Source organism: Capricornis sumatraensis, chromosome 2 (genome assembly GCF_032405125.1).
Source record: "Capricornis sumatraensis isolate serow.1 chromosome 2, serow.2, whole genome shotgun sequence".
NCBI lineage: Eukaryota > Metazoa > Chordata > Mammalia > Artiodactyla > Bovidae > Capricornis > Capricornis sumatraensis.
The window spans coordinates 209,665,389-209,685,019 of NC_091070.1; the positions used below are offsets into that span (position 1 = coordinate 209,665,389).

Here is a 19,631-nt window from a genome sequence, read left to right on the forward strand (position 1 = left end):
GCGATGAAAAGTCAGAAAAGGTTATTTTTCAGGACCCTTGTTTCCTGTGACTTGTTGCAGAGAAATATTACCCCTGTTCTTACCGCTGTTCTCCCAGAGCAATAGGAGAGCGTGAAGTTATGAAATTGAGGGCACCTTCACTGAGCAATCGATTAGCAGCCGAGAGAGCTTGTGAATTGGCTGTCTGGACATTTCCAGTAATAAATTGTGAAATAGTCCATGAATAAGTAGTTGGCGGAGTTCAGAATTACCCCCTAGGAAATGTTGCAGGTCTAGAGACATTACTAAGGCGAGCACCATTTTAATGCTCTGGGCTTTGGCTGTTAAATATGTATGCCATCCGCAAAGCACTTCCCGAAATTAATGGCATTTTACAGCTGCTCCGAAGGCAGCGTATTTATATGGAGATGTATAGATTCTGGGGCTTGGTGGCTTCACAAATGAAGTGCTAATTTTAGAGGATAGGGCCAGGGAGGGGCTGAGAGATAGGGTCAGGAAGTGAGCCATCTCAGGGACCTTTCTGGAAATAGTTTTCCGCTGCTAGCTATGATTTTTAACCTTTGGTGGCTTTGGGCATGGCCTCGAGGCTGGAAAGGTCACTGCAGTAACAGGCCACGCAGTGCACAGAAAGACAATTATGATATTCATAATAATAATAATATTGCAGTTTATATTTGCCAAGCACTAAGTGCTTTTCACAGATTAACCCATGTAATCCTCCCAACAATTCTGTAAGGTAGGTTCTATTATTATTCCCATTTTACAGAAGGAGGTCGATTTCACTTAGCAGTCTATGCGTGGATGGTGATTCTCCTGGCAAAGAAGTTGCCTTCTTTTTAATTCATTCCTGAGCTAACAGCAGAGCCACCTAGTGCAGCGGTATAGGTTGTTCACTGCGCAAGAGCATCTGACCTACAGTTGAGACAGGATTGAAATCTCCACCCTGGCCTTCTCCCCAGGCCCCATGCTGGGGTCCCAGGCAGCATGGTCCACACTAGCCTAAGTCCCCTTCTCTCCAGGCAGGCCCAGCCCCTTCCCCGGCACCTCCTAGACTCTTTTCTCCAACCTTGTGAGCTGCCTACTTGGTTGGAGGCAGGGATGGGGGTCCTTGAGACTTAGCATGGACTCTAATCAAAGGACCCAGATTTCCACCCAATTAGACGGCAAAATGGTTTTCTCAGAATCCCTTAGGTGTACAGACACTCCCTTGCCCTTTCTCTGAAGCATCCCAAAGGGCTGTTGAAACTCTAGAGTGAATCAGTCATGGGGTGGGATGGGATTTTGAGAACTAGTGTTGCCAGGGAAACAGGGCCAGAGAATGAGCCCATCTTCTGCAGTGGGAGCCTGGCAAGAGGCTGCTGGTGGGTTTCTGCACCTGAGGACCCCTAATGAAGGCCCTTCAGGTTCAGCCAGCCCCAGGGGTCCACAGTGACAAAGGAATGACCTCATTCTCTCATCACCACTTGAGAGAATGATGTGCTTAGTCGCTCATTCGTGTCCAACTCTTTTGCAACTCCACGGACTGTAGACCGCCAGGCTCCACTGTCCATGGGGATTCTCCAGGCAAGAATACTGGAATGGGTTGCCATACCCTCCTCCAGGGGATCTTCCCACCCCTGGGATCGAACTTAAGTCTCCCACACTGCAGGTGGATTCTTTACCATCAGAGTCACCAGGGAGGTGCCTCCAAAGGAGATATGTGCTCTTCTTGTGGGTCCAAGGACATGCACTTCCCAGAACAAGTGTGTTCTGTCAGCTAACGATTGTCACCCATCAGCTGAAGGCTTGGGGCATTCGGACACACGAGGGTGCAGAGGTGGCTGAGGGGAGGGTTAAGGTCCGGAAAGGTCAGGGCGCTACAAGCAGGAAGGACTGGACCTGGACTCCATCTGACTATAGTTCAACTCCTGTGTGGCCTTGGGCAACTTACTGACCTTCTCTGAGCCTCAGTTTCCTCATCTATCAAATAGGGATAATGTCACCTGTCTTACAAGCTTCAATCAAACGGCTTATGAAACTGTGTGTCAGTGCCTGACACATAGTAGGAACTCAATAAATGACTAGTTTGCTGAGTTGAGCCCGTACACTGCAGTTCCTCACTCTGGGTATCTCATGCTAGACAAGGTCAGTAGCTGTTTTCACCATTTTCCTGTCTCTGGTCCTAGTTATTGGGCTTCCTGGGTAGCTCAGCTGGTAAGTTCGATTCCTAGGTTGGAAAGTTCCCCTGGAGAAGGGATCGGCTACCTACTTCAGTATTCTTGGGCTTCCCTAGTGGCTCAGACAGTAAAGAATCTGCCTGCAATGCAGGAGACCTGAGTTCAATCCCTGAGTTGGGAAGATCCCTGGAGGAGGGCATGGCAACCCACACTTGCCTGGAGAATCCCCACGGACAGAGCAGCCTGGCGGGCTACAGTCCATGGGGTCACAAAGAGTCAGACGTGACTGAGCAACGAAGCACAGCACATCCCTAATTATTCTTTACAGGGTTGTCAGTGTTTATTTCTAAATGAGAAATCAGACAGAGGTGGGCCCTTTGAGAGCCCATTACTGGCTCCCCATCACCTTGGAGAGAGGGAACCTGACATGGGACAGCTGCCAGGTGTACTGTAGAACCCAAGCCACCTCCTGAGGACCCCCCTGCCCACTAGGGAGAGGCACCGTGTGACTCAGGGCCTCTGGCACAGTGAGGTGGTTAAGAGCTCCCGCTCTGGGATTATACCAACCTGAGTCCAGATCCTCTCTCTATGGCAGCTGAGTGACCTCTCACAAGTCACCTTGTCTTCACCAATTTACTCTCTGCATGTACAAGATGAGGTTATTAGTATCTATCCCAGAGGTTAAAATTAAGACTAACAAGGTGATACCAGCTACTTCCACTGAACCCCACTGCTATGCTGGGCTCTGCACTGGGCCCTCCACAGGCACCACTTCATCTGCTGGTGTCTGGCCCATCCACATGTAAATGCAAACTGTCATAGTTATCAGGAATCACCAGCAGATCCTAATGCTGGGGACTAGACCCTTGGAAAGAGAGAAAGGTATCAGGGAGCGGGTAGGTGTAGTCTTTTTATGCAGGAGTTGGGGGAGATGGCACAGGCTTCCCCTGGTGGCTCAGATGGTAAAGAATCTGCCTGCGATGCAGGAGCCCTGGGTTCGATCCCTGGGTGGGGAAGATCCCCTGGAGAAGGGAATGGCAACCTGTTCCAGTATTCTTGCCTGGAGAATCCCATGGACAGAGGAGCCTGGCGGGCTACAGTCCATGGGGTTGCAATGAGTCAGTTGGACATGACTGAGCAACTAACACTTTGACTTACTTTCTTGGGGGAGCAGTCAGAAGAAACTTGATGAAGGTCTTCTGGAGCAGCGTGCTCACACTTGAGCAGACATCAGAATCCTCTGGAGGGCTTCTCAAAGCACACATTTCCAGGCCCCACCTAAGGGTTTCTGGCTCATTATTTCTGGATGGGGTCTGAGAATGTGCAATTCTGACAAGTTCCCAGGTGATGCTGCTGGTCTGGGGACCACATTTTGAGAACCATCAGCCTGCGTGGATGGTGCAACAGAGAGAAAGTGAGATTCAGAATCACAGTCTTGAGTTCAAATTCCAGTTCCACTAGCTTCTAGCTCTGTGAACATTGGGACGATCAAATCCATAAGGACCTACTAAGTTCTGCATGCATGTCAGTAGGTGGCCATCTGTGAGGCACTAACTTGGCTTTCCCTCTCCTGACTTAGTGGGCCATTCTTCTGAGCCACCCTGAAAGATGGCTTAGAACACGCTTGCAGAGGCCTGGGCCCAGGCTCTCTGACCCCAGGTGGCCCTGTCCCACCCACTCAGCGTCCATCAGCCCCTGTCCTCTCTGTCCCCACAGGAGGAGCCCTTCGTCATGTTCCGGAAGTCCGACAGGACCCTGTTTGGGAATGACCGGTTTGAGGGCTACTGCATCGACCTGCTCAAGGAACTGGCCCACATCCTGGGCTTCTCCTACGAGATCCGGTTGGTGGAGGACGGGAAATATGGGGCACAGGACGACAAGGGCCAGTGGAACGGCATGATCAAGGAGCTCATTGACCACGTAAGTGGGGTGGGAGCACCATGGACAGGGCCGTCCGGGAGGCTTGGCCCAGTCCTCTATGCACATCAAGACGGGGCATCCTGGCAGACCGCAGCCCTGGGGCAGGGGAGATGGAGACAAAGGAGCCATTGGTACAGGCTCCCCTGGCACATTCTAAACATGACCTGCCCTCCAGCTCAGGGCCTTCGCTTTCCAGAAGCATTTTTCTATCCAGGGCCTGCTAATGAATGCAAGGACATGATCTGTACCCCTTATTTCTTCTATCGTTTATCCTTACAACAACGCAGTGAGATGGGTACTGTTATTACCACCCGTTCAACAGATGAGGAGGGTAAGGCAGAGAAAGATGAAGGCTCCCAGCTAGTAAGAAGTGGAGCTGGGACTGAGAGAGTCTTTTGGAGGCTCTCTGCTTATGAAAGCCCTGGGCTCCCACGTCTGCAAAGAGCCATCTGACCACCAGACCCAGGGTTCATGCAGTCAGTCTTTTCCACCTGAAAAGCATCAGCCAGAAGGATTATTGTCACTTTTCCTCTCCAAGTGCAGACAGGTAGCCTCAGGACCTTCTTCAGTTAGCCCTCTTGCCCCTGTCAGAGGGGAGCCAGGAAGAGAAGGAGGCTGGAACTCAGAGCTAGAAGGCTCAAGTAGAGCCTCAGTGGTGGAGTCATTTCCTCAGCCCTAGAAAATCAGTCCCCCAGGGAAGGCTGGTGGGAGAGGCTAATGGTCAAGAGAGTGAACGCAGTCTGGACTTGATCCCTACTCTTCCACTTACTAGCTGTGTGCTTCTGGACAAGTTTCTTAACCTCTCTGCTCCTCAGTTTCCTCATCTGTAAAATGGGAATGATAATAATGGCCCCCCTCCCCCACAGGCTGTAGTGAGGACTAAGGTCACATGTGCACACTACACAGTCAGCGCCGTGTCAGTCCTTGCTTGTATTATTTTAATCATTATGGCTACTCCTTTGAGGCGGGGAGAGGGCTTCAGGAAGTCTCTTTTTCTCCCTAAGCTCATTTCCTACCTCAACAGTGAGAATAATGATGCCTGCTCTGTGTTCTTCCCTGCTTGTTGGTGGAGGTGACAACTGGTGGGGAAGCAGCTCCTAGACAGTGGAATTCAGTCTAACCGGGAGGGAGGGGTGTTGTCACCATTATTAGTAATAACTGTAATTATTATGGAAATTAGTCAGCAGGCCCCAGAGACATCTCCATTTATCGGCTCCCCCCTGAGCGTTATGAGTGGGGCTCTGGAGCGTGGGGCTCTGGGTGGGATCTGAGCAAGTCATTTGCAGAAGTGAGCTGGGCTGGGGAGGAGGGCGGGATCCCATGGACAGTGGAGGCCACATTTGGAGGGGAATAAGGCTAGTGACGCTCTTGCCATCCACAGCATCCCCAGCAGCCCAAGAGCTCTGCAGAGCCACTTGCAAGGGGGAAGACCAGAAAACCTAGCAGCTTCCGAGGCTGACCCTCAGCTGGAGGAAAGAGGGGGTCTTGTTCATGGCCTGCATGCAGCCTAGTATCCATCAAGACCATGGGCCCTGACGGCACATGCAGGGACCTTGTTAAACCCAATTCCCTACAATTGATGAGCCTATTAATCCTAGCTTGGTGCCACTTTTAATAACATCATAACCATTTATTAGTGTCGTCAGATAATTAGTCTTCTCACTAGCTCATAGAAAGCGTGGCAAAGGCTTGGCAATATTATTACTTCCTTATTAGGGATCTGAACGCAGATGTAAAAATGATGAATGCCCACCTTTGCAAGAATCTGCCCCCTGAGGGCCATTTGGAGGCCCTGGGTGGAGCCTCTGACCAGCAGGACTTAAAAAGTCCTTCACTGATACTCTCTGCTCGTCTCTGTCCATGCCACAGGCCATCCCAGGAGACAAGATTATGGGGGAAGGTGGGGGATCTAAAGGGTGTGTCCCCCTCTTGCTCACATCCTCGCCTTCCTCCGAGTTGTCTCCAACTACGGGAGCAAAACAGATGATTGGACAGAGCAGTGGTTTCTCCATCCATCTCCTGGTCTCTCAGACCATCACTGTTCCCATCCCCACTGCCCGCTCTCTCTCACTACCCCCCCCCAACCCCCTTTGGAAGTCTCCTGCTGGAGTCCCTGCCTTAAATTACTCCCACGTGTTTTAATGTCTTTGGAATCCAAGAGAGATGGGTTCAGGGTCCAGCACATTTTAGCTGACAGTAGGAAAGCTATTCAACCTCTCTGGCCTCTATTTCCACATCTAGGAAGTGGGAATAATAAGTCTTCTGCCCAGGGTTCGTGGGAAGATTTAAAAATGCTTAGCCAAGTGCCTGGTGCTCAGTAACTGTGCAGTGCACAGGACTATCTTACTCCTCACCATTTCCTCCTGTCTAAAGTATGTACGTGCGTGGCCATGATGATAGTGAGGGAGTCTGCCCCTGAGCCATGATCACCCTGGTGGGCCACAGTGACCCGGGATCTGGATCTTGCCCTCTGAATCTAAAAAGGCGACTCAGGGAACTGACTCACACTGATCAGAGTCACAGGGAATCGAGGCACACATGAGACATCACCCGCTTACGGCACTGGAGAACTTTCCTGACACCTGCCATCCAGAGCTCCTGTTCTGGCACCAGGTGCCTGGGATCTTGCTAGGGAGTATGGAGACAGAGCTCTAAGTGTGGAAAGCCTGGAACCAAGAGGAGAGACGGCTGCTGGAGGAAGGGGCAAGAGATGAGCCTTGAAGGGCCTGGGTGCTACAAGGCACAGTTGAAAGATGTAGAGCAAGGGAGTGACATCACATTGGGACTTGTGCTGCCAGGCTGAAATGGAGCCAGTCTGGAGGCCATCCCTGGGACCTGGGTGAAGGAGAGCCTGGTGGCCCCCAAGGATTGTGGTCAGAAAGGAGAGAAGTCGATGGCACAGGATGGAGCCATGAAGGTGGAATCCATGAGGTTGGCAGTTGACTGGATGGAGGAGAAGGGCAGGGAGGAATCAAGGACATGGTGTGAAGTTCTAGCCTGGATGGCCGGGGAGGGAGTGGCATCATCCCCAGAGACAGAGCCTCCTGGGAAAGCAGAGGATCCAAGAGAGGTTCTGACATCATGTTGGGGTTGGGGTTCCTAGAGGCTGGGGTTCCAGCCACAAGGGTTCCTTCCTTGTGGCTGGACACTCAGAGCGGGGATTGATGGGGAGAAAAGAGAGGAGGACTGGGGGCAGGACCCTGAATGGTGAGAGAACGGGATGAACAGGAGGCCTCCACAGGATGCCCACTCCTGCAAAGCCAGAGCGGAGGGAGGAGAGCCAGGGAGAGTGGGCGATGGAGCCAAAGGAGCAAAGGGGCTGCTGGGAAGGTGTGGGCACAGGGTGTGAAGCAGCAGGTGAGGAGGCGGAGGCAGGTGAGGCTGGACCTGCATCCATGGGTTAGCATGAGTGCCATCTCCCAGGGGTACAGGTCAGCCCAGCACGGGTTCTGTGACCACCCCGGCCTGGCCTCCTGCAGGCTTTGTGCTCAGAGGCCAAGGAGTCCTGTCCTGGCTGCTCTACCAGGCCCTTGAACAGTAGGGGAAGGAGAGGGAGCAGGAGCCTGGCCTCAAGGGGAGGCCTGACTGCCCTCCAGCCACAGGAAGCGGTTCATTCTTTTATCTTGAAATTGTTACATCTCACTATAGCATATAAGGCAGTTTGCCTGGTTCATGGAAGGGGCTGGACCAAAATGGGTTTGGACCAAGATGGATAGGAGTGGTCCTGGGTAACCCTGATGTCATCCCTTCCCCTGTGAAAGAAGTCGCAAGGCCCAGATGTGATTCCCCATAAGACAGAGAGCAGAGCAGGGGAGTGGCGCAGCTCCACGGACCCATGTTCCAGCCCGACTCTTCTTCTGGACAGACAGTGCCTTTGGATTATATTGGCGCTGCCCGCACCTGGCGTGGGGCTGGGCTTGCAGAGCAGGCCTTGATGGGTGAGGGGCGTGTGAGTGACCACGTGGACTGGCACGCCTTCCCCAGAGACAAGGCTGTGGGGTCATGCCTACTGAGCCTCCCATCCAAAGTGTGTGAGCGGAGGGTCTAGTGTCAAGGTCATGACCCCATCATGCACTGTCTCCTGCCTCCAAAGCAGGAACCAGATCTTGGTTCTGGCCGGCATGCATTGGTGTTAGAAGGAGCCCCAGACTCCTGTTTGGGTGGCCGGGAAATTCTAAGCCAAGCCACCTCCTTCAGACTGGCCAGTGCACTTTGAAGCCAGGCATGCTGGGACCTCGGCTGGGGCAGGTAAGAATCCTGAATGAGACAGAGCAGGTGAGGGCAAGGAAGCAGATGGATGAAAAGGTAGCCTCTTATCAGGGCATCCAGGTTGCCCAGAGCAATGACTGAGGCACTCTGAGGAAGCTCAGGATCTACCTGGGGATGACCAGATAAGAGGTGAGGGAGGCAGGAAGGACTTGGGCTCCGTTGAGATGCACCCCAGGGCTGTCAGCTGGACCCAGCAAGCAGAGACCAGCCTGGAAAGATGTGGAAAGAGCCTGGCAGGAGGTCAGGGTCTAGACAACCAGGTGTGAGAGAGGACAAGAAGCAAGGTAGCAACAGAGCTGCAGGGGCGAGGTGGGTATTGAAGAGAAAGCGAGGTCAGAGGGAGCAACAGGAACAAGCTAACCCCCCTGCTGAGGACTGTTCCTTCATTCTTTCTGCAAAGCTTTAAAGAGCCCGGTCTCAGCCTGGGCTCCTGGGGGCGGGGCCTGGGCTCCTGGGGGCGGGGCCTGGGCTCCTGAAGGGCGGGGCCTGAGGAGGAGGCTTAGATGCCGCTGGTGACTGAGTTAGAGGGTGTGATGCTGGGGAGAGTCAGGGCAGGCAAGTGGAGCAGAGGGGAGGGAAGGCCAATGCAAGGATGTCATATTGAGCTGGTCACCACCGAGTGAGACTAATCCAAGTTGGCACCCCAGAAAAGCCTGACAGAGCGTGTCTCAGAGCCATCTCTTGGGGTGAAGGGAGAAGAGGAGCCGGTGCATCCACTGGCTCCTGACTTCCATGCATTTCTGGGTTTGGCAGGGCAGGCATGGGAACCAATCAGGACCCTGCCAGAGCATCAACAGGAAGTTATGGGGTGGGGATGTCTGTGTGCAAGAAGTGCCCAGGTAGACAGGAGGCGAGATGCTGTCAGCTTGTGCCTGTATGAGGCTGGTGGTGGCCAGAAGGTCTGACCTGGTGCATGAGAGCGGTGAGCCAAGCACAAATGATGTACCGGATCCAGGGCGGGGACAGGAAATGTAGGAGCAACCAAGGTCAGCGTGATCCCTTCCCCTCTAGGAACAAGCAGTGAATCAGCCGAGTTAAATTTCATTAAAATTTTGATCAGTGCTGCAAGGGGGAATATGTATAGGGGACTTTGGGAGTATAAAGCAGGAAAATGACTCAGACTTCCCTGCAGAGGTGACTCTTGGAGCTGAAACTTGAAAAATGAAGGAGAGATATTCAGGGCTTGGATGTGAGTACTGACCTGGATGGGGGCACCTAGACTGCTGAAGTCTCTGCCCTCGTGGGGTCCTGTGGGGTGAGCAGTAAGGTTCCCCAGGCAGACCCTGGGAAGACACCAGCCTTGCAGATATGCAGGCGGTAGGGGAGGGGGCATATTCTAGAGATGGGAATGGAGGTGTGGTGTGTCCCCCATAGTGTGCCACAAAGTGGGGAACGCCAGCTGAGCCGTCCTGAAAGGCAGCCCTGCAGGGATTCAGGAGTGGGCCGTTCTCCCAGGCCTTGGAAAGACACAGGCTTCAAGTCTCACTCCTGGGCATCCGTCAACTCAGGAGGCCTATGTGTGAATCATGGGTATACAACTCCTCGGTCAACACTTAGGAATTTTCTAGCACCTGTCCCATCTCTTTAGATATATACAAGCTTTTGTGAGGTTATTGGAAGCTGCATTGCTGATTGAAAAGTGCAGCGCTGGCTGGCTGGAGGGACATCAATGGACACTTCTCGTGACTCAGGGTACCCTCCCGCAAGAATGGCGGTGCACCAGGCCCCAAGAGAAGGCTCACTGGGTGACCTCTTCTAAACCTCAGAGGGGGAATCCAGCCAATGCCTCCTTTGATCAGGTTATTCATTCATTTGTTTATTCAGTTAAGTCCCATGCTAGGTGCCGTGGATACAGTGTGAACAAAACAGTCAGGATCCCTTCCCTGAGCCTCAGGATCTTACGTTCTAGGAGGGGAAACAGGCAGTAATCTATGACTGTGTGAATAGGTGTCACTGTTCTGTGAGAGGAGTGTGGTAAGTGAAAGAGCTTCCCTGGCTCCCAGGCTGGGGCCCAGGCTGAGAGATCCCGCCGAACGGAAACCAGTGGGAAGCTGCTGGTGATCCATCCCAGGAAAGCCTGGAGGAAAGTACTGGAGACTTGTGAGAGGTGAGGGTAACTCAGGAAATGCCTTTCCCATGCTCTTAGCTGGCAGCATTCAGAGAGATCCAGGAAGGGGGTCTGGGTCATTTCTAACTCCCTGGCATGCAGCAGAAGATGGCACATGAGGGGCAGAAGGAGGAGAGGCATGGACTTGGGAGGATGTCCCCCAGTAACAGCCACAGCCTTGAGACTACGCCCTCGGGCCTCCCAGCCTCCAGGTAGGCTGGCGTATGTGCCGGGAAGATCTGGTCTCACAGACACACCACCATCGCCCTCCTGTGTCCCATCTTCCTCCTAACTGGGACAGAGACCTTGTTTCTGTCCTGTATGTGTTAGACCCAACCCCTGTTTGCAAGGCCGGGGGCTGTCACTGAGGGTGCCATGGAGCTGAAAACGTCGCTAGGCCCTGACTGAAGAGGGCCGTGAGGACAAGTGAGGGCCATCAGTGAATGCTCAGGACCACTGATGGTCATAAGAAAGGTTGCCATTAAGGGCAAGGACGCAGCGCAGCATCCAAACTCTGGAGGGAGGCTGGAGAGAGACAGTCAGGACCTGGCAGACTGGCAGGGGTCAGCATGGCCTCAGAGAGAAGGGGGATGCTGAACAGGGAAACAGGCCAGAGCTCAGCCCACGGGCTGGAGTAAGGGCTGATCAGAACTCTTGGGGGTACTTTGATGCCAAGTCTTCCATCAAAACCATACTGAGCCCCTTCTTTTCGCCTGCCTTGGTACTAACCCTAGAGATGCATCAGAGTGTGAAGTAAATGTAGCCCCTGCCCACCTCCCCCCCGCCACCGGAGCTTATGTACCAGCAGAGGAGCCAGATATCAAGCTGCTGCTGCTGCTGAGTCGCTTCAGTCGTGTCCGACTCTGTGCGACCCCATAGACGGCAGCCCACCAGGCTCCTGCGTCCATGGGATTTTCCAGGCAAGAGTACTGGAGTGGGGTGCCATTGCCAGTGACTTACAAATCAATGTTCAGCTGTGTGAGGACCAGTGCAGGGGCTATGGGAATGTACAACTCAGACCTCACAGCCTGTAGAGGGAGGGGGCTCCCTGTCCCTAGGTCCTTGGGCTTGACTGGGCAGGGCCTGTCTGGGCGGACACCACCCTTAGGGCCCTGTGGGGTGGGGAAAGAGAACCACTATAGATAGGAGACGGAGCCATAGCTCATCCTTCCCCAGGGTCCCTGTGGCTACGAAGCAGGAGGACCTGCTCATGCTTCCTGGAGACAGAGGTGCAGCATGGTGCCTGCCGGGACTCAGGAATCAGCTGCTCTCCCAGGCCAAGGAGAAACACAGCATCATTCCGCACTATCAGGCCATGAGGCTGCCGTTAGCTCAGGAAGCTGGTGTGTGAATCACAGGTGTTGGTAGCAGACCCATCCGCTAACATTCATGAATTTACTAGCACTCCTTTCCCCTCTGTTCAGATGTATGGGTTATTGAGGTTGCGGGCTGTTGGATTAATGTCTAGGGCTTTTCAGGGGGCTCTGTGTTTTCTTTAGCTCAGAGTCTGGGGTTCATCAGCAGACACTGTCTGTGACTTGCTCTTAGAAACCGTGAGGTGCCCAGCCAGCTGGCTCTGAGAGCATGCTTGCCGATTTTCTCTTCTAAACCAGCAACATCCCATTCATTCCGTCCCCAGGTCTCTACTTGGAGGCCTGCTATGAGCTGGACACTGTGTTAGGTGGAGGGCATACCATAGTGAAAAGACACTGACTCAGGCCAGCTCTCAGGAGCTTATGGGCCAGTAGAGAGGAAATCACTCAAAACCTCTGAAATCACAACTGTGATCAGTGCTGAGAGCGCAAGTACCTGGTGCTGTCAAGAGTCATCACTGGGGAGGCTTGATTTCATCTGAGGATTTTGTCTGTGGAAGTGATGTTTGAGCTGAGATCTGAAGGAGAAGCAGATATTAGCTAGACAAAGGTTCAGGGAAGAAGTTCCAGGTAGAGAAGAGTATTGTCCAAATGTCCTGAGGTAAGCATGGACTGGAGGGTCTGAAAGAAGCCAGTGGGAAGAGAACCAGGGGGAACAAGATGGGAGGTGAGACCATAGAGGCAGGCAGGACTGAAACTGCACTTTCTAATGCAGGAGCCACCAGCCACATGGGGTTGTTTAAATCTGAACTTTAATTAAAATCAACTGGTTACATTAATTTAAATTACTTAATTTACAATGAATGAAATCAAAGTATAAATTCAGTTCCTCAGTTATACAAGCCACATTTCAAATTCTACTTGTGGCCAGTGGCTGCCATATCGGACAGTGAAGATACAAAGCATTTCCATCATTGCAGAAAGTTCTGCTGGACAGCACCAGCTAGATTGTGAATGGTTTCATGAACCCATAAGAATTTTCTGGAGGGCAGAGGGAAAAGTCTTAACATATACTAAGCAGCATTGGGAATCAGAAAAGATTCTATTTGGAGAAACAACCCTTTAGGGAAAGAATGGAAGGTGAATTCCATGGATCCCACACACTAGAAATGTGGGCAGAGAGCCAGCAAACAGAGCCCCTGATTCAAGTCCTGCCCATGTGGCAAGAGTAAGCCTTGTTTTCTTGGGTGGCTTTGGAAGTAGAAGTACAAGGACCTGGTGGAAAGTAGGGGCGAATCAGCATGTTCCTGCAGCCACAGGGTTCCCAAGCATGACCAGGTGTTGCAAAGTGTATTCTGGGGAGGCCCAAGTAGTCATGGTCAGGAGCCAGAGTCAAGTTCAGGTCTCTGGGAATGCAACGTGGGCTCAGGAAGGGCAGGGTGGGCCCAGCCCTAAAACTTGCCAACAGAATGGGCCAGGTGCAGGGGCGGGGCTGGCAGCAGCTGGTACGGGGAGTTGCATGCATCCCCCCCAGAATCTAAGTAATATGTGTATGAGTGTCCTTGGGCTGTCACAAACCTGGGGACTTAAAACAGCAGAAGTTTATCCTCTCTCAGTTCTGGAGGCCAGAACTCAGAAATCAAGGTGTCTGCAGAGTTGGTCCCTTTGGAGGGAGCATTTGTTCACTGACTCGCCTAGCATCTGGTGTGGCTGGCAATCCTTGGCATCCTTGGCTCAAAGCTACATCACTCCAGTCTCTACCTCCGTTATCACATGGTCTTCTCTGTGTGTATCTGTGTATCCTCTCCTCTTTTATAAGAACATCAGTCATTGGATTTAGAGCTCCCCCTAACCCAGTATGACTTCATCTTAGCTTGGTGACTTCCACAAGAGCCTAATTTCCAGAGCTTCTGGGTTGGTGAACACATGAAGATGAGGGGAGGATGGGACACCCAGTGAAAGAGAGAAAGCATGGAAGCACCATACCCACTCCTGTATAACCTGCCCTATGTATCTCCTCCATCTAGCTGTTCCTGAGTTCCGTCCTTGTATAATATCCAGTAACTTCAGTGGCTTCACCATTGTACTCCCCACCAACCACCTGTGAGGGATCCAGTTGCTCTGCATCCTCATTGCCATTTGGTATTATTACCATTGTTTTATTTTGGCTCTTCTGATAATTAGGCAGTAGTATTGGGGGGATTTTAAACCACGTGGGCTGTGTTGCTGGGGGACAGCTGAGGGAACTACTGTGATGCACAGAGTCTGATTAAAAAAAAACAACAGGCTTGTGCCAGGAGACTTCACAAGGCTGCACATTCAGGAGAGAGGCTGTTTTGCACACCAATGGATTTAGGGGCACTCGGCAGGAGCCAGAGAGAAACAGATCTTTGGGAAAGTGAACAATCCCACTGAAGACATAGAAAGTGAGGCCTTCCTTAGCAAAGTCCCAGTTACTCTGCCCAGGAATTTCTCCAAGATTATTTAATCATAGTGGCAACAATAAGATACTGTTTTAGTGGGGAGGAGGGGAGGGGAGGAGGAGGTATTTCCAGGTAATGTCACATTTATAGGTACCAAGAGTTAGGACTTGAATATACTTGGAAGAGGATGCACAGTTCAACTCATTGAATGTGGCTGGTATGGTAGAGTGATAAAACATTTGAGTTTGAGGTCATGGTCAACAGGTCCATGCACTGGCTCAGCCACTCACCAGCTCTGCTCATTTCTGTATGACAAATGTCACTGACCACTCACAAGCTTGACCAAATCCCCTAGCCTAACTGAATCACATTACCCTTACCTGGGATGTGGTGATCATGTTTACTGCACCATGGGACTGCTGGGAGGTCACATAAGGTAATATATATAATACACGTAGCAGTGCTTAGTATGTAAGTGAAAGTAAAAGTTGCTCAGCCGTGTCCGATTCTTTGTGACCCCGTGGACTATAAAGTCCATGGGATTCTCCAGGCCAGAATACTGGAGTGGGTAGCCGTTCCCTCCTCCAGGGGATCTTTCCAACCCAGAGATCGAACCCAGGTCTCCCGCATTGCAGGCAATTCTTTACCAACTGAGCCCCCAGGGAAGCCCAAGAATACTGGAGTGGGTAGCCTATCCCTTCTCCAGCGGATCTTCCTGACCTAGGATTCAAACTGGGGTCTCCTGCTTTGCAGGTGGATTCTTTACCAGCTGAGCTACCAGAAGTACCCACAAAAGATGGTAGTTCTTTCCACAGAAGGTATATGTAAACGATAACAGGTCACAGTCAGCAAGCAGATGCCCAGGGGAACCCCAATCAAGAGGCAGAGCACATAGATGGGGAATCTGGCTGAGATCATGCTTAGGAAGCAAAGTAGGCAGGTGCCAGCAGGGACTCCAGACACAGGTAGCAAGCCGAGGCTTTCCAGGTTTCACTCTCAGGTATGTGGCTAGTGTCTGACCAGCAGTCAAGGGGCCTGGATACTAAAGGCAAAAATGTGGAGCTGTAGCCAGGTAAGCATTCTTTCCTTCACTTTTGGTTGTAGAGATGCGGGAAAGTAAGTGGTGCCAATCGACCTCATGTAAGCTTGGAGGAGAGTAGGACAGCTTCTTTGTAAGTAGAAAGCTGCGTATGGTGATGGAGTTCTGGAAGTGCTATCCTGTCTGGTCCAGAGGTTTACAGAAAAAGGTATGGAAGGTCTTCAGTGAGGCAGATGGAGCTAACAAACCACCCATAAGACCAATGAATATGTCGGATGAGTCAGAGGTTTGGTTTGTTCAAGGACGTGATTACTGACAGCGAAGTCTTTGTACCCTCTGTGAGCCTCAGTTTCCCTCCATAAATAATACAGGTTGGAATAGATGTGCTGAAGGTCTCTTGTCCAGCTCTGACAGCCTATGATTTTATGAATCATCCTCAAAGAAAACTTGCACAAGTAGGAAGAGCCTGCCAAGATTGGGCCTTTCATTCTGAGTAATGAGCTGAAACAGCAAAGGCTTGACATCTGTTCGGCTCTTTCAAGGGAAGTTGGACAAAATAATGCCTTTTTCAAAGAAATCGTAACCAACAGTGAAATGTAGTATTTCCTGCCCAAACCAAAGTGGAGAACTCCAGCCTTGCTGAAGCCCAAGGGAGAACACACATCAAAACTTCTCATAAAGAAAGTCAGGTTGACCAGCTGTCTTGCTGCTGTAGGCACAGAATGCCTAGACACCCCTGCCTTCTAATACCATTAAAACCAGAGAGCAGAAAGGCTGGTGGCAAGATTCTGAAGATTTCTGAGACCATCTGGGGAAAGAAAGAGGGCCTGTGGCCCGCTTTCTGGCTAGCCCGGGAATACTCCTGGTTGGGATAAGCACTGGCCACAAACACCTTGATCTTCGAGTTACTAACAGTCTCATCCAACCTGCCATCAAAAGCCAGAGGAAGATTTGCCACCACTGACTTTGAGGTTCTTCCCAAGAATCCATTCCAAACCCCAGAAGCCATTCCCAGAGACCAGTTCCAAATGCATTCTGAGCAGTGATGATGACTTTGGAGTCAGAACGGAGCCTCCCAAAGTGATGTGCTTTGAAAGGAGAGGGCTAGGGAAACAGTGGAAACAGTGTCAGACTTTATTTTTTAAGGCTCCAAAATCACTGCAGATGGTGATTGCAGCCATGAAATTAAAAGACACTTACTCCTCGGAAGGGAAGTTATGACCAACCTAGATAGTATATTGAAAAGCAGAGACATTACTTTGCCAACAAAGGTCTGTCTAGTCAAGGCTATGGTTTTCCAGTGGTCATGTATGGATGTGAGAGTTGGACTGTGAAGAAAGCTGAGCACCAAAGAATTGATGCTTTTGAACTGTGGTGTTGGAGAAGACTCTTGAGAGTGCCTTGGACTGCAAGGAGATCCAACCAGTCCATTCTAAAGGAGATTAGTCCTGGGTGTTCATTGGAAGGAATGATGCTAAAGCTGAAACTTCAGTACTTTGGCCACCTCATCCGAAGAGTTGACTCATTGGAAAAGACTCTGATGCTGGGAAGGATTGGGGGCAGGAGGAGAAGGGGACGACAGAGGATGAGATGGCTGGATGGCATCATCGACTCAATGGATATGAGTTTGAGTGAACTCCGGGAGTTGGTGATGGACAGGGAGGCCTGGCGTGCTGCAATTCATGGGGTCGCAAAGAGTTGGACACAACTGAGCGACTGAACTGAACTGAACTGAGGGGAAGCCAAGTTCTAGAATCATGATATGCCAACATTATAAGGGATCCTAGAACTTCAGGACTTAAAGGGATCCTCCAGAATGTCCCACCGCAGTTCCCACTGCACTTGGAATCTTGTCCACAGTCTCCAAAGGGGATTCCCTTGCCTGGAAGCTGCATGAGAGCAGAGCTGGATCTCTTGCTCGCCTCTCTACCCCCGACTGTTGCACAGTAGGTCTTGACCGAATACATGCTAGTCACTGGGCACCTTCCCTGACAGTTCTCTCTCCTTTCGTTGCTTTCCTTTGAACCCACCCTGAGATGAGAGTACTCCAGGGAGCCGAGGTAGCAGCAGCTGCTCATTTCTTCTCCCTTGCCTTCAAAGCTAGGCAAGTTCCAACACACACGTTTAGAAATTTACCAAAGTAAGATCCCAGTATGAAACAGCCTTTCTAATAGGCTCCCCTTCCTTGATGTTCCCAAGTAGTCCTGCTGCTAAGTCACTTCAGTCGTGTCTGACTCTGTGCGACCCCATAGACGGCAGCCCACCGGGCTCCCCCAAGTAGTCCTAAGATTCACTAAACCCTTGGGCTCCTAATGTCAGTAATCAGCCATGGGGGCTGGTGCTAGAAGGAGAAACACTGGGGTGAGCAACACCAGGGTTATATGTTTGCCAACGTCCCCCAGCCTGGGGCACCAACAGTCATTTCAGAGCTGGGGTTCTACCCACAGCAATCCTCCTTGCCTTGAAGTCTCATTTCAACTTGGTTGCCGGTTTCCATTCTAGGATTGGTGGAGTCGGAGGTGTGTTAACAGCTATCACTTAGAAAAGAATCTGATTAATGTCCATTTTCCCTACTAGACTGTAAGCCCCATAAAGGCAGAAGCCACGTCTGTTTGGCTCAGCTGTGTATCCCTAGTGCCTAGTGGATCTCACAAAATAATTAATTAATTGTTTAATTAATCAACTAATTAAGCTGGGCCAAGTCAGAGGGTGACTGCCTAGGGACTGTTGTTTGAAAGGGGATTCTAAGAGGCAGCTGCCGCCACCCTTAGCTAAAGGGTCTTTAGTGCTGATCTTTAGGACTCAGCCTCCCTTTCTGTTCTGCCCCATCTGAGAAAGGGAATTGATTATTTTGTTCACATTCTGGTAAATATCCACAGGAGCCCAAGGGAGAGCCTCTGAGAGGGAAACATTATTAATCAACAAACACTGCATAGGCTGAGATGGGGCTTGGTGGTAGAAAAACAGAGCAGTGAATCAGCCACAGTCCCAACTATGCTTAGGGACTTACAGGTAAGTAGGCAGATATGACCAAAGGGCACATGCCGGCACATACTGCCATTTCAACTGAGCAGGTTAGGACCTTACCACAGGACAGAAGGAGCTTCACGGGCATTCAGAATTGCAGGCTATCAGGGAGGACTTCTTGGAAGAGGTAGCATGAGCAAAGGAATATTTAAGGTGGTGAAAGTTAGACAGCAGGGAGAGGCATTCTCAACAGGCACAGTGTGTGTAAAACACAGAGGTCAAGAAGGGAATGTGGTAAACAAGAAGCAGTTAAGTGGGACCTTGTGCTCGAGGAGAGCAGTGGGGCAAGCCTGCAAAGACGGGAAGGCGAGATTGCAGATTTTTAATCAGAAAAAGCTCAGCCTAGAGATATGAAACTTTAATTACTCCCCTTGTTAGAACTGTGATGGAGTGAGCTCTATCGGCATGTGAACATCCCTAGCTTTCTCCAACCCCTTCCCTGCCTTCCTCTGCTCTGTCCTCTTCCCGCCCCTCTGCTACTACAGAGGGCTCAAAATTTTGTTTCATTTCTCCCCCGACCCTTTCCCACCAGAGAGTATTATTTTTGCCCAACAGGTTATGGGGGCTTTGAGGATATATGGAATATCCAAAATGGGGTAAAGCATGCAAGAAGTAGATAGGAAAGGAAAACGGATATAAATAAGGGGTGCTGTCCTCTTCATGACATTTGAAAGTCACAAAAAAAGAACACAAGCTATTTTTAAATGTTCGTAGATTGCTGAACTATATTTGACAAGGCACCATTTCGAGAATAGACCACATGGGTTACAGCTGTAATAGTGTTCCACTCTCCACATGTTGATACCATGTCCTCTTCTTCAAGGCCATCAGCTCTTGGATAACAGGGGTTAAGTCTAATTCACGGTTGTCTCCCAGCACGCTGGGCATTGCCTGGCCCAGAAGAAGAATTAGTAAACAGTGAAATTGAAGAGTGTTAAAGTGTTCCGGGGTTCAGGCAACAAACTCCACTTCCCTCCCTCGTCTCTCCTCCTTTCAAGAAGAGATGTTCTGTCCCCCGCTAGCTTAGGCTTTGCTCATAGTCTGTCTATGTCTCTCTCACTGCAGAAGGCAGACCTGGCCGTGGCCCCCCTGACCATCACCCACGTCCGCGAGAAGGCCATCGATTTCTCCAAGCCCTTCATGACCCTTGGCGTGAGCATCCTCTATCGCAAGCCCAATGGCACCAACCCTAGTGTCTTCTCCTTCCTCAACCCCCTGTCCCCAGACATCTGGATGTATGTGCTCCTCGCCTACCTGGGTGTCAGCTGTGTCCTCTTTGTCATCGCCAGGTAAGAGCAATGCCCTGGCCAGAGCTCTGGCCCAGGGTTAGGGGCTCAGGGAGCCAGGCAAGTCCCCCCCCGCCCCCATCCTCAGCAG

General features: G+C 51.2%; 1 protein-coding gene across 1 annotated transcript in view; it reads left to right on the forward strand.

Annotated features, from left to right (window-relative positions):
• GRIK3 (glutamate ionotropic receptor kainate type subunit 3) overlaps positions 1-19,631 on the forward strand; it is a 240,443-nt gene that overhangs the window by 193,682 nt on the left and 27,130 nt on the right. The window contains exons 10-11 of the mRNA XM_068963655.1: positions 3,873-4,076; positions 19,320-19,543. Coding sequence (XP_068819756.1) covers positions 3,873-4,076; positions 19,320-19,543 — 428 coding nt within the window. The remainder of the gene's footprint in view (positions 1-3,872; positions 4,077-19,319; positions 19,544-19,631) is intronic.